At 58.5% G+C, this 18,467-nt stretch overlaps 2 protein-coding genes across 2 annotated transcripts; one reads left to right on the forward strand and one right to left on the reverse strand.

Annotated features, from left to right (window-relative positions):
* The first annotated feature begins 791 nt into the window (after positions 1–791).
* Positions 792–4,362, forward strand: LOC108025864 (heat shock protein 60A). Its single transcript, XM_017096532.3, has 3 exons — positions 792–937; positions 2,424–3,794; positions 3,864–4,362. Exons 2-3 carry the CDS (start codon positions 2,424–2,426, stop codon positions 4,215–4,217), a joined length of 1,725 nt encoding a protein of 574 aa, XP_016952021.1. The 5' UTR covers positions 792–937; the 3' UTR covers positions 4,218–4,362.
* A 1,402-nt stretch (positions 4,363–5,764) lies between these two features.
* Positions 5,765–17,931, reverse strand: LOC108025759 (uncharacterized). Its single transcript, XM_017096354.3, has 3 exons — positions 14,240–17,931; positions 8,923–14,179; positions 5,765–8,859 (listed from the first exon to the last, which is right to left on the reverse strand). Exons 1-3 carry the CDS (start codon positions 16,953–16,955, stop codon positions 6,162–6,164), a joined length of 10,671 nt encoding a protein of 3,556 aa, XP_016951843.1. The 5' UTR covers positions 16,956–17,931; the 3' UTR covers positions 5,765–6,161.
* Positions 17,932–18,467: the final 536 nt, after the last annotated feature.

Genomic DNA, 18,467 nt, shown 5'->3' on the forward strand with positions numbered 1-18,467 from the left:
TGGGGACCCCAAACTGCACTTCCAAAATCCATAACTTTGGTATTTTAATCCCGATTCCGAAGGTTGATATCTCTTTAAGTTTGTGATTGAATTTTCTATTAATTTGTATTTAAATATTTCAATTATTAGAGGGTCAAAATTTTGGCCCCTCTTCATGTCCGATTTTTCCGTATTTCCAATGGCTTTCAGACTGGGGACTCAAAACTGCACTTCCATAATCCATAACTTGAGTAATTTGATTCCGATTTCGAAGGTTGATATCTCTATGAGTTTGTGGTTGAATTCCCTAATACTCTACATTTAAATATTTCAATTATAAGAGGGTCAAAATTTTAGCCCCATTTCATGTCCGACTTTTCCGTATTTCCAATGGCTTTCAGACTGGAGACCCAAAACTGCACTTCTAAAATCCATAACTTGGGTTATTGGATCCCGATTTCAAAGGTTGATGTCTCTATGAATTCGTGGTTGAATTCTCTATTAATCCACATTTAAATATTCCATTTTAAGGAGAAATCTAACAACTTTGCTGTTTTAATGTAAGGTAATTATAAACTCGGTTGTTATTTGCTAAGTTTTGTGGCTGGGCTTTGGAACAATAGATTTCAATAGGTTTATATATTTTCTTTTTCTTAATCGAACTCCTCTCAAACTCTAAAAATGTATTTGAATTGGTATTTATTCGGTATATACCAACTTAGGTTCCTGCTCAAAGCTGCGTTGCAGTCGATAGTTCTATCGATACACATCGCACCGGGTCCACGCATAGGTATCGATGGACCGCAGTGCCACCCCTAATCCACAGTGAGGTTAGGAACCGCACATTTCGAAGCAAGTAGAACTGAAGTGAAGTGGGCCTGTTGTTTCACATCGCACAGAGTCGGGACTATTCGTTCAACTGTCTTGTTAATATAGCGCAGCACCAGTTTAATTCACAGTAAGTTTTCTGGCCTCATTTGCCCTTGCACAAATTCCGAATTCGGGGAAAGTGCTTTCCTGCCTTCCCATGGGCGCTTGTGTGTGTGTGTGTCTGATTGGCGGTTATATAAGAGCGGCGGACAGCCGGCAAACCGTGTTTCCAGAAGGTTCTGCTGGTGATTGGCGGAAAGTAGGCGGTGTTTGCCTCTCCCTGGATTACCAAGTCGTTTGGTCTGCTAAGCCAGCCTGAACGCACACTGGAAAGCCAGGGAAAGCGCAGTTGGAAAAGCGCACATGTTTTCCACTGCTTGCCGGCTGGCCGAGGCCATTTCACATTTCCCATTGGCATTGCATGTGCGGCCTGCTCTTGCCCCTTTCCCTTGCTTTCTTCTCCCTGAAAATCTTGGGTTGAATAACAGGCCCTCGGATTTCGGTGGTGTCCGAGTTTTCCCGACTGGTTACATAAATCGTTGCTTCTGGAACGCTCGGTGCCGAGATGCCTCTGTTGTGCCTTCCAGGAGGGCGGGCGAGGGCACTGGAAGGGGGCCTGGCCGGTACAGTGGAGACTCGATTATCTAACAACCAGATTTTCACAACATTGGGAATCCATTTACTACAAAAACATTGCTTTATTCTTGAAAAGTTAGTTATTTTTTATTTTTATGACTACTTAATTTTTTTAACTACTAAGAATTCTATTATTATAACTGATTATAAAATATTAGGTGCTTACATATTGATAAATATACAAAATAAGCGATGCCTTTCATTAAAAACAAGTTTTATCGGTGACTTATGTAATTTTCCAAACATGTCTTGCTCTATAAATATGATATGATAACTTTCTATGCTGATCTGAGCTATGATCTTGAAGTTCCTCTGTTGCTTTAAATATTCATCATTCAAATTAAATGCCAAATAACTAATTATACTATCTTATCCAAGAAAATAATGTACAAAATGAGAAAAATATGGTGTTTTTTTTTTTAAATTATTATGCAGAATTGTATCAAATTGCTTATTTTTTAATTTAAATTATCAAAATGTACTAACAATTTCTAGTTTATTTTGTGTGCCATAAGCAATCCCTTAAATCAAGCAACCCAGACACCATACCTTTATGTAATTTCCAAAAACATCTTGTCTTTACATCATCTTTCAAGCATTCCCACTGATCCAAGTGTGCCTTGAGGCCCAATGTGAGTGCTGTCACACGCCCCTCAGCCATATTTATCAGAAAATTCATTCAGTCTGTGCCAGAACTTCGCTAGCTCCGAGCTGCCTTTTGATTTTTCCAAATTTTCACTTCAAAAAGAGATCAAAATCCAGTTCTGTACCTTGACCCGCGCGGCGCACTCGCTTATCAGCCGAGAAACTACGGGGTAAACAAAGCGCGGAACCCGCCTCTTGGGCTTCTCTGGACCGGAGCACGTGCTCCAGGCCCCCCCTCCCCCACCAATCTCCTGTACTCTTGACTAATCCGTGGTGCATCTCTGCCTCCACAGATGTTCCGTTTGCCAGTTTCGCTTGCTCGCACCTCCATCAGCCGCCAGCTGGCCATGCGCGGCTATGCCAAGGACGTGAGATTCGGTCCTGAGGTGCGCGCCATGATGCTGCAGGGCGTCGATGTGCTGGCCGATGCCGTGGCGGTGACCATGGGCCCCAAGGGGCGCAACGTCATCATCGAGCAGTCGTGGGGCTCGCCCAAGATCACCAAGGACGGCGTCACCGTGGCCAAGTCCATTGAGCTGAAGGACAAGTTCCAGAACATCGGCGCCAAGCTGGTCCAGGATGTGGCCAACAACACCAACGAGGAGGCCGGCGATGGCACCACCACGGCCACCGTTCTGGCCCGCGCCATTGCCAAGGAGGGCTTTGAGAAGATCTCGAAGGGTGCCAATCCCGTGGAGATCCGTCGCGGTGTCATGCTCGCCGTGGAGACGGTCAAGGACAACCTGAAGACCATGTCGCGCCCCGTCAAGACGCCCGAGGAGATCGCCCAGGTGGCCACCATCTCGGCCAACGGCGACCAGGCCATCGGCAACCTGATCAGCGAGGCCATGAAGAAGGTGGGACGCGATGGCGTCATCACCGTCAAGGACGGCAAGACCCTGAACGACGAGCTGGAGGTGATCGAGGGCATGAAGTTCGATCGCGGCTACATTTCGCCCTACTTCATCAACTCGTCCAAGGGCGCCAAGGTGGAGTTCCAGGATGCCCTGCTGCTGCTGTCCGAGAAGAAGATCTCGTCGGTGCAGAGCATCATTCCCGCCCTGGAGCTGGCCAACGCCCAGCGCAAGCCCCTGGTCATCATTGCCGAGGACATCGATGGCGAGGCCCTGAGCACCCTGGTGGTGAACCGCCTGAAGATCGGCCTGCAGGTGGCCGCCGTCAAGGCGCCCGGCTTCGGTGACAACCGCAAGAGCACCCTCACCGACATGGCCATCGCCTCCGGCGGCATTGTCTTTGGCGACGATGCTGATCTCGTCAAGCTGGAGGACGTCAAGGTCAGCGACCTGGGACAGGTGGGCGAGGTGGTGATCACCAAGGACGACACCCTGCTGCTGAAGGGCAAGGGCAAGAAGGACGATGTGCTGCGTCGCGCCAACCAGATCAAGGACCAGATCGAGGACACCACCTCGGAGTACGAGAAGGAGAAGCTGCAGGAGCGCCTGGCCCGCTTGGCCTCGGGCGTGGCCCTGCTGCGCGTCGGCGGCTCCAGCGAGGTGGAGGTCAACGAGAAGAAGGACCGCGTGCACGACGCCCTGAACGCCACCCGTGCGGCCGTCGAGGAGGGCATCGTTCCCGGAGGCGGCACCGCCCTGCTGCGCTGCATCGAGAAGTTGGACGCCGTGAAGACCTCCAACGAGGATCAGGTAGGCTGAGGCGAGGCTTCTTTTGGTCTGACAATCTTTACTGATTCGCTGTAATCCCTTCCCCCCCAGAACCTCGGCGTGGAGATCGTCCGCCGTGCCCTGCGCATGCCCTGCATGACCATTGCCAAGAACGCCGGCGTGGATGGCGCCATGGTGGTGGCCAAGGTGGAGACCCAGAGCGGCGACTACGGCTACGATGCGCTGAAGGGCGAGTACGGCAACCTGATCGAGAAGGGCATCATCGATCCCACCAAGGTGGTGCGCACCGCCATCACGGACGCCTCCGGCGTGGCCTCTCTGCTGACCACCGCCGAGGCTGTGGTGACCGAGATCCCCAAGGAGGATGGCCCCGCCGGCGGCATGCCGGGCATGGGTGGTATGGGCGGCATGGGAGGCATGGGCGGCATGGGTGGCATGATGTAAGCCGGCACCCCCCACCTCCTCCGCACACACTCACACACAGACACAGAGAGATGACGGATCGGCGGGCTGTAGCTACATGGCTTAGATGGAAGGGAACGACGACGCCGGCGAACGCAGATCATCATCATCATCATCACCACCACGAACACCAGTCGCAGTCAGCGGTCGCGGCGAGACCACCAATATCTCTTACGTCGGTGCATCCAGCCGGAACCACACCTCTTCGACTCCCATCCGCGCACACACACACATTCTAATCCTTGATGGAACCTTGTTTTGCTTCGCATTTATCCTTTGGCACGAGCAGAAACTTCATCGGAAACCACCACCCCGGCCTGGATGTGAGCTCGCCGAGGCGCCTGCGTTCGACCCGCCACGTCGTCGTTGCTTCCATAGTGTTCTACGTTTTTTTAACTATTCCTTAACTCTATTTTTTTTACATGTTATATATGTAAAGATACCGTTAGTTGTAAAATATAAAATAAAACAGAAGTTAAATTGAGGAAAAGCTGCGAATTTCTTTCTCATGGATACTATACCTTGAAATTACTTGCTTTTAGATACTATTTCCTGGAAATTACTTCCTATATTTCCTATTTCTATTATTTCCTATTTCTTTTGGAACTACCTTCTTTTAGATACTCTCTACAGGAATTAAACTCTCATGGATACTATTTCCTGGAAATTATTTCCTATAGATAATATTTCCTGGAATTTCTTTCTTTTGGATACCATTTCCTGGAATTTGTGGCTTTAGATACTATTTTCTGGAATTACCTGCTCTTGGATACTTTTTCCTGGACTTACTTTCTTTTTTATACTTTATCCTGGAACTACCTTGTACATAACTATATTCTGGAAGTACTTTCTTTTGGATACTAATTCGTGGAACTACCTTTTTTTTAGATACTCTCTCCAGGAATTACTTTCTCATGGATACTATTTCCTGGAAATACCTTTTTTTAAATACTATTTCCATTACTTTCTTGTATTTCTTGGAATTACTTTCATATAGATACTTTATATCTGGAATTACTTATGGATGTCGTTCCCTGGAATTACTTGGTTTTAGATACTAAATCCTGGAATTCTGGATTTCCTGGAATTACTTGCTTTTAGATACTAATAATCCTGGAATTACTTGCTTTTAGGTACTATTTCCTGGAATTACTTAAGGATACTATTTCCTGGAAACTTCTTATGTATACTATATCCTGGAAATACTTGGTTTTAGATACTATCCTGGAATTACTTATGGATACTTAATCCTGGAAACTCTTTCTAATATATACTATTTCCTAGAATTACTTTCTAATAGATACTATCTAGTGCATTTTTTTATGGTTTTCCTGGAAAAAGTTTATCTTATTTCCCGGAATTAATTTCTTTTAGATACTATATCCTTATATTTATGGATACCATTTCCATTTACGGTAATTAATTTCTTTTATATACTATATCCTGGAATTACCTTCTTTTAGATACTATTTCCTGGAATTGCCATCCTTCAGATACTTTATCCTCTGGGAAAATCAAAGAACCTTCGCTTAATTGTGCTCAAATTTATATTTGTTGCTTTTTCGCTTTTTTGTTTCTTTTGTTTATTAATTATAAATACATTTAATAAAAAAAAACCTAAATAATGTAACGCTTAGATGTTAAAAAGAAAAGAAAAATATGTTGCATATACTCCGCATACGGCTAATGGGTGACCCTGGGGCCAGGAGGCGGACGACCACGGTGATCCCCTCCTGGCGCCGGCGTTAACGATTAACGATGACACAATGGCAGTACGTATGTGATCGATGGCGGCGATGGGTCGTCGGCTGCCCGCGCCGACTCCGCCCTCGAGGCCTATGGCTATGACTTGTCTCCCGGCAGGAGGAGGCTGTCCTCCTCCTCCTCCTCCTCCTCCAGCTGCTGCTCCCCGCCCCCCGCCCACTTCTAGCACTTGCGCTTGGGCGTGCGCCGCTTGACCCCGCAGTTGTCCACCTTCTTGCTGCCCTTGGCGATGGCCAGCAGCTTGACCAGCTTCTTGTGCGAGTCGCCCACGATCCAGCCGTGCTTCTGGTACGGCTCGTTCTCCTCAAAGTGCTTGCCGGGCGACGGGGACGCCTCCTCCGGCTCCAGCTCCATCCGGTTGCCGTCCCTCTGCTCGCTGCCGACGCCGGGGCGCGAGGATCCCGCGTCGGCTGCCTCGCCCTCGTCGTCCAGGCGGCCGAACTCGTCGTCGCTGGAGCTGCTCCAGTAGTACAGTTGCTTCTCGCTCGCCGGCCGCTTCCTTCGCGCCGGCGACTGGCGGCTGTTCTGGGACCTCCGCTTCGCCTTCAGGTTCTTGTTGCTGCTGCTACTGTTGTTGTTGTTATTGGTGGTGCTGCTGGTGGTGGCCACGGAGCTGCTCCTGGGATGGGGAGCCGGCGGCACGTGCTGTTGTTGAGTGCTGTGGCGCGCCTTGACCCGCTCCTTTGGCGCTTCTGGCGGAGCTGCGGGCAGTGCTGGCGGTGTCGGAGGTGCTGCTGCTGCTGCTGGTTCCGCCTCCTGTTCGGCCTTGCCCTTGGGCTGCTGCCTAGAGCTGCGTGTCCTGGTTGGGGGCTCCACATCCGCCTCCTCCTCCTCCGCCTGCTCCTCGTCCTCATCCTCCTTGCTTAGTGGCGTCTTCTGTTTCTCATTGGCGCGCTTCTTGCGGTTGTTGGTGGCCTTGCTCGCTGGGGTTCTACTCTTGGCTGCTGCCTTGGATTTCCCTCTGGCAGGCGGCGTCGCAACTTCTGGCTGAGGCGCAGGAGGAGCATTGACAACAGGTGGAAGAGGTGGTGCAGGGGGAGCCGCCTGCGGTGGCTGGTTCCTTTGCCTGGCCCGCGGCTTGGGTTGCTCCACTTCGCTTGGAGGCGGCGCCTGCTTCTTCTCGCCAGCGCGATTCTTCCGCTTCGCCGGCGGCGCCTGAGGCGTCTGGGCCTTCTTGCTGGCCACCGGTGGAGTCACCTGCTCCTGCTGAGTGTTCGCCTCGCTGGTCTTGCGCTTGCGCCGCTGCTCCTGCTGCTCCTTCTGCTCGATCAGCGCTATGATGTCCTTGGTGGAGAGGAACTCCTCGTACTCGTCGGAGCTCCACGTCTCCACCAGCTTCTTGGGCCTGTTGGTGGCGCAGCGGCGCTTCGACTTGCGCTGTCCCTCGTCGATCAGCTGCTCGATCTCCTCGTGGCTCATGCCCAGCTCGGACTGCAGCTTGGTCAGATCCTTGCGGGGCTTGCGGTTGGACGACGAGGATGCCGAGGCAGTGGCGGCCGCCTTTGACTTGGCCTTCGCCTTGGCTGGCGTGGATTTGGCGGCCTTCTTGGCTGCACTGCCCGTGGAGCTCTTGGGTTTCCGGCCTGGTGGCAAGGCACTGGGCGCTGGCATGGCCGCCGGCGCTGCCGGAGCTGCTGGCGCCGCCATGGGCTCCACCTGGTGGTGGTGATGGTGATGATGGTGGTGGTGGTGGTGGCCGTGCTGATGATGCTGCTGCTGCTGCTGCTGATGGTGGTGGTGTGGCTGCAACTGCTGCTGCTGCTGCGCCGCCAGGTGATGCCGCTCCCAGCTGTCCGGGTGGAGAGCTGCGGCGGAGGCTTCCACCTCCGAGGACTTGCCCGCTCCACCGCCGCCGCCGCCACGCAACTCATCGAAGATCTGGTCGAGATTCGCCTGGTTCTTGGGCAGCGCCTTGATCTTGGCCATGCCGGGCACCACACTGGGACCCGGCAGCAAGGCCGCCGAGGTGGCCATCACTGGCGCGACCTTGGCGCTGCTGGCGTGCTTGAAGATCCTGCCCATGATCAGCGACTTGTTCTCGAAGGTTTTGGCCGTGGCCCGACTGGAGCTGCTGCTGCTGCTCCGGCTGCCGCTCCTGCTGTTGTCCGCCGACGAGGAGGAGGAGGACGACGAACTGGACGTCGACACGGCTCGACCGCCACCGCCTCCCGGGGGCAGGACCCCTCTTCCAGCGGCCACCCCTGCTCTTACCTCTGGCTCTGGCTCCGGATCCACGTCGCCGTCACAGCTCAGGGTTCCAAAGTCGTAGTCATCGCGGTCGGAGTAGCTGGCTGTCGACACGCTGTTGTTGTCCTGCTCCTGCAGCAGATTCACGCACGTCTTCGGCTTCTGAAAGGTTATCGGCGCCTTCTCCTCCAGCCCAATGTTCTTGAACGGCCGCTCGGGAATGATGATCCTCCCGGAGGCTGGCGGCAGCGTCGCCGAACTGGCCACGCCCGCCGCCGCCTTGATGATGGACGCGTGCATGATGGTCTTCGAGGAGGTGGAGCTCTGCTGCTGCTCCATCGGCCCCGTGGGCGTCACTGTGGGCGTGCCCGTGGGCGTAGGCGTGGGCGTCTGTTGGATCGCCGGCTGGAGTGCCGTTGGCACCGCAGGAGCCGCTGGCGCGGGTGGCAGGTGGGGCAGGAAGTCGCCGCCTGGCTTCTCGCTGCCCAGCGCAATGTCCGCGAGCTCGGTCAGCTTGCAGACGCCGCGGCCCGACTTGGCCAGCTCCGGCATGTCCAGCTGCAGGTTCACGTTCTCGTAGCCCTTCATGGCGGCCTTGGTCTTGAAGCGCGACGTGGTGGTGGCCGAGAACTGGGACACCGCCGAGTAGCTGGGCGACAGCCGGTTGTGATTGCTGGAAGAAGAGAGGTTAGATGCATAAGTAAAAGGTCGAGAAGTGGGTTCAGTGGCATCTTACGTGGGCGTGGTTGTGGGCGTGACTGCGGGCGGGTTGCGGAACAGCTGTTGGATGACCGGCTGGTGGCACACCGCTGGCGCCGGCTGGGGAGGCATTGGCGGAGGCGCTGGAGCGGGCTGACGCAGCTCGGCGGGTGGCGGCGGCGAGGGCGACGGCGACGGCGAGGCCGGCGGCGGCAGGGAAAGCGATGGAGAGCCAGGCGGCGGCAGCGAAGGCGATGGCGAGGCCGGTGGCGGCAGCGAGGAGGAGCGAGAGGGCGAGGGCGAGGCTGGAGGCGGGGGCGGCTGCTTGCGGCCCGCCGTCACTATCACGGAGGTGGCGGCCGGACCTGACCCGGCGCCAGGATGCGGGCGCGGCGTCTCGGCGCTCTTCAGGATGTTGCAGCACTCGTAGAAGAGACGCTCGTCGGGATTGAGGTTGAGACGCGAAGCGCTCGGAGCCGTGGGACTGTGCTGGTTGTCGTGCAGCCGCAGGCTGGCCTCCGTGATCACATGGTGCACTTCCTCCGGCTGCTGATGCTGCTGTTGCTGCTGCTGGTGATGGTGATCCTGCTCTCGCTGCAGGCGCGCCCTCTCCTGCTCCTCCCTCAGCTGCAGCTCCTGCTGGCGCTCCTTTTCCCGCTCCCTCTCCCGCTCCCTTTCCCGCTCCCGCTCCCTCTCCTGGTGGGCCATCTGCGAGGGAACCATCAGCACCGAGGCCCTCATCTGCTGCGCAGCTGCTGCTGCTGCCGGCGGCGGCTGCTGCTCCTCCTGACGCTGCTCCGCCCGCCGCTCCCTCCTGTCCTCCAGATCGTGGTGCACATCCTGCGGACTCGAAGGCGCCGTCTGCGACTGCAGGTACTCCTGGGCCGACACCTTGGACACGTGGGCCAGCGTCATGTTGTGCTTGGACAGGGAGGTGGCGGTGAAGAAGCTCTTGCCGCACAGCTTGCAGCCGTACTTCTCGGCGTCCAGTTCGCTGCGCTGCGTCCGCTTCTTGGGGCGGCGCGTGAGCAGCACGCTCCTACGCCTCCTGCGCCGGCGCCCGCGTCCGCCGCGTCCCAGGTCCTGGGAGTAACTGGTGTACACACTCATCTCGTCGTCCAGGTCCATGTCCATCACCTCGGTGTTCGTGTTGTCGTCGCACATTGAGCCGAAGTTCGAGTGCTCGTCGTTCAGGTTCGGGGCACTGCGCACGCTCATCGAGGTGGGCGGGCGGTAGTACTTGTCCTGGTCCTGATCCTGGTCGGGGTCGCCCTCGCCGTCGAACTCGTCGTGGGCGAACTCGAAGTCCTCGTTCGTGGTGGCCGACATGATCTTCTCGTTCACGTTCTTGGCTATCTCCGTGAGGTAGTTGTCCTCCTCCTCGGCATTGACGTTGGTCGCCGGCGCAGGCTGCTCCCTGGGCTGCTCCTTGGGCTCCGCCTGCGCCTGCTCCTTGTGTATGTTCTTGTTCAGCCGCGGATCACGGCTGAAGGTGGCCGCCGGGGCGATCTGATCCTGCTTCTCCAGCTGCAGCTGCTGCTGCTCCTTCTCCTTCTGCTTTGACTGCTGATGCTGCTGCTGCTGGTGGTCCCTGGCCACGGCGCTGCTGAGGATGCTCGGCCGCAGGATGGAGCTGACCGGCGGCTGGTTTACGCCACCAGCTCCAGACGACGGCTGCGAGTCCTTGGCCTCGCGCGCCTCCTTGGCCAGCAGCTGCTTCTCGATGCCAATGGAGAAGGACTCCAGCGAGGACTTAAGCAGGCTGATGTTCTCGTTGGTGGCCTTGCCGGCGACTCCTCCGCCTCTGCCCTCGCCACCTGCCTTTCCGCGGCGATAGTAGCAGCTCTGGCGGCGCTTTGGCCTGCCGCGCACGGGAGGATTGGCCGGCGCCTCCGCCACCGCCTCGGCCTCCTTCTTCAGCTTGGCGGCCGCAGCCGAGGACGGACCCAGGGCCGCATTGCGCTTGGTGCTGGACATGAGCAGCATGCCGGTTAGCAGCAGGTCCTCGCTCTTCTCGTACGCCAGGTTCTCCAGCTTCTTCAGGTTGTCCCGGCGCGCATTGTCGATCTTGAAGCTCTCCAGCAGCTGGTCGGCCACAATGGCCGCCAGCTCGTTCTTCCGCCGGCGACGCTGCTTCTTTTTGGCCGGCAGCTCCTCCTCCTCCTTAGACGGAGCGGGTTCCTCCGCTGGCGTCGTGGCTGCCGTTGGCAGCGGCTGCTCCGACTGGGCCAGGCTGTGGAATCCCGAGGAGGTGTTGTTGTTCAGGTTGCTGCTGTGCTCCTCCATCAGCGAGCTGCAGTTCGTCTCCCCCATCGTGGTGGGCGGCGGCGTGGCTGTGCGCGGGGGCAGCGGCAAGGCGGGCGCCACCGAGATGACGGAGACGGGCACAGGGGCAGGCACAGGCGTCTCGGGACGTGGCACAGGATCAGGGGATTCCGGAGACTGCTGCTCCAGGGGCGGCGGAGAGGCGGCAGTAATCGTTGTCGTCGGTTCGCTGGCCAGCTGGATGGCTTCCGGCTTCGCCTCCCTGAGACTCATTACTGGACCCTCAGCCAGGACGGGTGGTTGGGGCGCCACTGCAGCTGGAGCAGGAACTGGCACTGGCACTGGCGCTGGTATAACATCTGGCAGACGTGGAGTCTCTCCCTTCGCCATGCTGGCATCTCCATTCACCGGCTGCGGGATGCACTGCTGCAGGGGAGCCACCGGCAGAGTGTCCTCCATGGCGAGCAGGGCAGAGCGACAGTCGATGGTTCGCGAGCGCATGGAACGCTTCTTGGGCGTCAGGTTCTTGGCAGGCACAGGCTGCGCTACCGAGGTCACGGGCACCAGGGCAGCGGGAGGAATAACCACCGCAGGAATAGCATTTACAGGCGGTGCTTTGTCCAGCGCTGGTGATGGTAGCAGTCCCGCAGGGGGCTGCAACGCCAGGATGCAGTTGCTCGGCTTGGGCAGCGCCTCCTCCAGCTTCTCCTTCTCCCTCTCCTTCTCTCGCTCCCTCTCCCGGTCCTTCTCCTTTTTGGCCAGCTCCTCCTCCTCGTCGTCGTCCGGCAGGCTCGCCTGCACGGCCATGATGACCGAGTTGATGGCATCGTCGATGTGGTTGTTCACCACCTCATCCATGCGCGGACACGCCTTGCCCTGGCCCTTGCCGTGTCCGTCCTTCTTGGAGTTGCCCGAACCCTCGAGAGATCGCTTCTTGCCGCCCGTACTCTTGACTGGATGGGCGGGCAGGGCGACCGATGGTGCGGTCACCGCCACCGGCGGTGGACCAGTGGAGGGCACGGCAGTGCCGGGATTGCGCACCTGCGGGATCTTGAGCAGATCCAGGTTGGAGTAATAGTGAGAGGCCAGTGGATTGGGCATTCCACCCGGCATGGCCAGCTGGCAGGTGACCGGCGCACCACCGGCCGTGGGCAGCGTTCCTCCTGGCTGCGCCTGCGGCTGGGGGGGCAGTGCACCGGCTCCCGTCACCAGTGGCAGCGGGACCAGGGGCATCGGCAGCTCGGGCTGCAGCCTTGGCGGCGGCACCGGCGACGGCTTCCTGCTCGACTTCTTCGACAGATCCAGCGGCTCCATGTCAATGTCCAGGCCAATCAGGTTCCTTGCCTCGAATCCGCAGATCGTCTGCCTCCTGGCTGGCATGCCGCCCGAGCGATGATGCTGCAGTCCCACCAGGCCGGGATCCCCCGTTGTGCCGCTAATCAGCGGCTTCTGGAGCACTCCCCGCTGACTGGTCAGGTTCAAGGGCTGGGGATCCATCATGAACATGGTGGTGGGCGCTGGATTGGCATTGGGATTGGGATTCGTCTGCAGCTGGGGCATGTACAGCGGCAGCTTGGCCAGCATGTTGACGTTCACGGGCACAGGGCCGACCGCCAGCGGAGCTGGCATGCCCAGCGGCATGGCCACGGGCACGGCGAGGGGCAGCGGTGCCGGATTAGGAGGCGGCACCACGGCCAGCTGCGGCTCCAGCGGCGGATACTGCTTGAGGGCGGCCAGCGAGGCTGGCTTCGGCGGTGGGGCAGCCATCTGCTTGGCCGCCGCCTTGGTGGGCGTGCGCCTCGGCGGTGGATGGGCCACGGCAGCGACGGGCGGCGGTGCAGCAGGTGCTGAGACTAGCGGAGGTGCAGCAGGTGCAGCGATGGGCAGGGGAGCTGTTTCCGCGACTGGCGGAGCAGCTGGTGCAGGAGGAGCTGGCGCAGCCACTGGCAAGCTGCTGAACACAGGAGCTGGCAGAGCTGGAGCCGCTGAGGGCGGAGCTGCTGCTGGAGGTGGAACTGGCACTGCTACTGCAGGCGGAGCTGGAATGGCCACTGCTTCTGGCAGCTCCCCCACTGGCTCCGGCGCGGCATCCACCTTGATGATTCGCCGCGACACCGCCTTGCGCTTGGGCGTCTTCGGCTGCACGCGCTCCTTGTCCGCGGCCTGGGGCGGCAATACAGGCGACTCCAGCAGTTTCGGCGACTTGTCCTCCTTCTCCACCGGCCTGGCCTGCTCCGGCTTATCCCTCTCCTTGTCCCTGGCCAGCGGCGCCGGCGGTGGCACTTGCTCTGTCTTGAGCTTCTCCTCCAGCTTGCCCGTCAGCATGGCTATGCAGTCGCTAATCCTCTTGCTGCGCTTCACAGTCGAGTTGGGCGTCGCCAGGCGAGTGCTGGCGGAGAAGCAGGGAGCCACGGCTGCGGCTGGCGGGGATTTGGTGGCCGGCGCCGGCGTGGTGGGCGGCGTGGGCATTAGCTGTTTGCTGGAAGTGGGCGAGGCGGGCTCCGATTCCTGCACGGAGGCGGGCGGAGCGGCTGCCTCCGGAAGTGTGAGTGGCAGCTCCAGCCGCAGGGAAGGCTTTTCCTCAGCGAGAGATCGTGTCTTGGCAGTGACTGTGGGTGCGGGCGCTTTGGCCTCCGGTTTGGCCGCCAGTTGCTCCGACTCGGAGGCAGCCTGCTGAGGCTCTGGCGGAGATTTGGCCTTGTCTAGCTTGGCCTTTTGCTGTTGCTGCTGCTGCTGTTGTTGCTTCTGCTTGCGGCGACTGCGCTGCTGCTGGGCGGCAGCGGCGGCGGCCGAGGAGCCGGTGGCCACCACCGAGGACCTCGACCGGGATCTGGTGGTGCGCAGCAGGTGCTGATTGTAGATTCTCTTGGTGCTGCTGCGCAGCTGCTTGGACTTGGACTTGACCAGCGACTTGGCCATGGACTTGGCCTTGTTCTTGGCCTTGCGCTTGGCCTTGTTGTCCACGGGGAAGATCTTCTTGCAGATGCGCTTGGCGGGCAGGTTCTCCAGCATCTTGCGAATGGATTCGGCTAAAAAAAGGAAGGTTAATTAATGTTGGTGGCTAAGCACAGATCACGGAGCCCTCTTACCGTCGCTGGGCCTCTGGCGCGGCGAGTTCTTCAGCTTGGACGAACTGGAGCCGCTCTCCTCGCCCTCCGCCTCGCCATCGGCCTCGACCTCGCCCTCGCCGGCGCCCTCCTCCACCTCCAGCTTCTCCTTCTTGCGGGCGGAGAGCTGCTTGAGCGGCTTCTTGGAGAAGGCGCGTCGCCTCTTGGTGCCGCAGTAGTAGCGATACTTGCGCTTCTTGGCCAGCGACCACACATAGTCGCCGGAGCAGTCCAGCATATGGCGGTAGAGATCCATGAGTCCGCTGCACTTGCGACCGCACTTGGTGCAGCTGGAGGGAGCGGACGAGGCGGACGAGAGCGTCGTGGTCGCAGCGGAGGAGGTGCAGGTGGAGTGCGACATCGAGGTGGGGGCGGTGGACATCAGGGTGGAGGCGGACGAGGAGCTGGGCGAGCAGGAGGACGACGAAGACGCGTTGCCCGATCCCGAGGCGGGCGACGGTTGCTGCTGCTCCAGTGCCGACAGCGGCGTGGGTGTGGACACCTCGTACGAGGAGCGCGACGAGGCCGACGACCTGGTCTCCTCCTCGGGCTGAACGCGCTCCTGCTCCTGCTTGGGCTGCTGCACGGGGGCGGGGCCAATCTGCGGCCAGCGGATGCAGTTGCTCGCGGCGGCAAAGCGTCCCAGCGCCCGCTTGGGGATGAAGAGGTGGCGCAGCAGGTTGCCAGCCAGCAGCTCCCGCCCCACCACCTCGTAGTGCGTGGCGTAGATGTGCGAGTGGCGGAAGGTCTTGTGCTCCTCCAGCGACTTGCGCTGGTCGAACTTGGCGCCGCAGCAGATGCACAGGTAGAGGCGTGGCCGTGCCCACTCGCCGCTGAGCACGACGGCCCTCCGGTTCCTCAACCGCTCCTGCTCCCTATCCCTATCCCTATCCCTATCCCTATCCCGATCCCGCTCCTGATCCCGATCGCTGGCGCCGCTCCTCGGCTGCAGCTGCAGCAGGGAGAGGAAATTCTCGTCGGCAAAGGTCTGCGGCAGGAGATCATCGCCCGGCTGGTGATGCGCATCCAGGCCATCGTCCTCCTCGTCGTTCTCGCACTTGATCACCGCCTGCTCGTTCTGCTCCAGGATGATGTGCGGCAGCAGGCGGCGTTCCAATATCAAATTGAGCTGCTCCAGCAGGCGGCGCTGCTCCTGGTTCTGCTCCTCCGCCAGCGAGAGGGAGAGATCGTGCTTCTGGCGCATCGTCAGCTGCGTCCACATGTCCAGCTTGGAGAGATCGCGCAGCCCCAGGTAGTTGGGCTGCTTCAGCTTCTTCACCAGCCGCCCGCCCTCGTTGATCAGCGTGAACTTCTTCACGTAGTCCCACTTCCACTTCCAGCTGTGCTTGGTGTGCGGTCTCCGGCGGAACTTGGCCAGCGGCAGCAGTTCCCCCGTGCCGCCGAACTGCTCGGCGGTGAGTAGCGTGGGATAGGAGGCGCCGCCGGGTCCCAGCTGACTTGGTCCGTGCAGCATGATGAGCTCCGACGAGGAGCTCGAGGGCGAGGACGAGGATGTCGATGCTGATGGCTGGGAGGTCAAGAGGCGGCCGTCGAGGTGATTCTGCAGGTTGTGGCGCACATTGAAGACCACATCCTTGTAGAACTTGTCATCGAACACTGAGTTGGCGGCGGCGGAGGACGACGTGGCGGAGGAGGAGGCGCAGGCCAGGCTGGCTGGCAGCCGGAAGACTGCGTCCGCACTGACGGCCTCCTGCGCCTGCAGAGCCTGGCCCCCGGCCGGGTTGGCCTGCTGCGAGGGCGCCTGCTGTTGATGGTGCTGCTGGCGCTGCGCCGCCGCCCGGCTGCTGCTCCGCGACTTGCCGGAGCTGGGCGTGGCCAGGGGCGGCGGCTCCTCCTCCTTGCGCTGGCTGCGATTCCGATGGCTGGGCAGCCGGTTCTGGGTGAGCCCCAGGCGGAAGAGCACCGGCTCGTCGGCGCCCATCAGACCGGGCTTCGAATCCTCGGGATGCTGCTGCGGATGCTGCTGGCGCTGGTGTCCCGTCAAATGGTCCGCGTCCTGGAAGCGCAGGCGACACGGCTGGCAGCCGAAGTACTTGTCCGCATGCTGTGCGCTGAGGTGCTGGAACAGCTGCTCCAGATGCTTGGCCGGCAGGCAGATCTGGGGGGGCGTGGCCTGGCGGCCGCGGCCGGAGGCCGGCTGGCCGCACCACTGGCAGCCGGGGAAGCCGCCGGCGGGATGCGAATTGGAGCTGGTGGATCGGCCGCTGCAGCGTCGCTCCTGCCGCTCGGTGTGGAACTTGTCCACATGCTTGGCCTGCAGCTTGGCGGAGGCGAACTTCCTATCACAGTACAGACACAGGACCTTCGAGTGGTGGCCCCCAGCTCCAAGCAGGCCGGCGGCCTCGTCCCGCTCCCGCTCTCGCTCCCGTTCCTCCGTCAGCTGGTGCAGCTTCTCCACCAGGCGCGGCAGCCGCTCCAGCGGCAGGCTGCAGATCAGCGAAACGGGCTCCGGATCCAGGGCCTCCGGTTCGGCCGCATCCTCGTGCGCATCCACCAGGTCCGGCTCCTGCTCGGCCTCCGTCTCCGCGTCCATCTGCCTGGGCTGGCGTTTCTTGCGCGGATTGCCATGGCCCGAGGCGGCGGCCGAGGCCGCGGGCATGCTGTTGTTCTTGCCGTTGACCTGCTCCTCCGAGAACTTGAAGCCGCGGCGCAGGCCGAAGCGCGACATGGTCTTCATGTGGAGGCCACTGGGTCGTCCTCGCGGGCTGTGCTGCACGGGTCGACTGCTTCGTCACTCCTGCAAGCAGGGCAGGCGGGCCGCACGGCACGGGCGGCACTGCTTGGTTCTTCCTTCTTCTTTTTGTTGACAAATAAACCGCAAGAAGAAGCAGCGAAAAACAAAAACCACTCACACGCACAGGCACGGGCACAGGCGCACACACACACGAGCGCACGCACGCACGCACACCTGCTCAGTGGGAAATTATACAATAAACATTTCCCGATTTTCCACTGCCCGAGGATGTGTCTTACGGCCCACTGTCTCGGCCTAGGGCATTGCTGGCACTTTCCACTTGCCACTCGGCTGGTCACCCGTGTCTCTGCTCGCTTTTCGCTGCGCCCCTGCGCTGTATATATATATATCTCTGTGAACTGTTTGCTATTGCACTTTTCCGGGCGGATTCGGACACGGATTCGGATGCGAGCGCGTGTGGCAGGCGGGGATCAGCGGCTGGCGGCTGGTGGCTGGCGACCCTCAGCGCAGTGGCTCACTTTTTCCCTGGCCTCTCTGCCATCCACCCTGACGACCGCGTTAGGAGGTATCTAACGTTTAGCCCAAATCGATGCGTGCGTACGGCGCGGGGGGCGCCGGGGGGGCGGGGCAGGGCGGCAGGACGACGACGACGACGACGGCAGCGACGACACTCTCTCGCTCGCGCCTCCGCACTCGCACTTGCACTCGCTGCGCTTCTGTTGGTAACGATGGCCAAACGATTTTTCGGCGGCGGCGACGGCGGCATTATCAGCCGTCAGTGCGCCATTTGAGCCATTGGAGCCGTTTAAGCCATATAAACACCAATTCGATTTCACTGTCCTCCAGCTCTCGCGTGTGTGTATATATTCGCTTCGTTCGCACGCACGCACACCACAAGGGGCCGAGCTAAATGTGTGTTGCTTTTTTCTTATGGGAAATCGAAATCGCGTCAAAATGGTCGGGTGGCCAGTGTGTACACACTCTGGGCGGGCGCCCGGACTATCGATAGGCGGGTGCGATAACGCGACGGCCAGGCTGTTTCGACAGGTTTCCTAATTAAAAGCCTTGGTAAATAAACATTATTGCTTATTTCATTTAAATTCAAATAAAATTATATTTTTGAAAGTATGCATTTAAGATTTATGTCCGACATTCTTTCACTTTCTGCACATGGGCGGTGCGAGAACGCGACTGCCCTGCTGGTTTTGAAACACTTTCGACAGGCTTCTTAATTAAAAGTGTAGGAAATAAACTTTCTTGCTAAATTTACTTAAATTTAAGTTAAATCATATATTGGGAAGTATTTTCTTATTTTAAATTCCAATTTCTTTCACATTTTTTGAGTTTTGCACAATGTTTTGAAGTTGAGGGGGTAACACTATGCACTCAAAAACAAAGTTTTATCGAATTGAAATTATTTCTACTTCGACTTAAATTTAACATTAATTTAAATTTAACATTATTAAACATTGGGAATATGTATTTTCACTATAA

The sequence above is a fragment of the Drosophila biarmipes genome, chromosome X (genome assembly GCF_025231255.1).
Source record: "Drosophila biarmipes strain raj3 chromosome X, RU_DBia_V1.1, whole genome shotgun sequence".
NCBI classification, from domain to species: Eukaryota; Metazoa; Arthropoda; class Insecta; order Diptera; family Drosophilidae; genus Drosophila; species Drosophila biarmipes.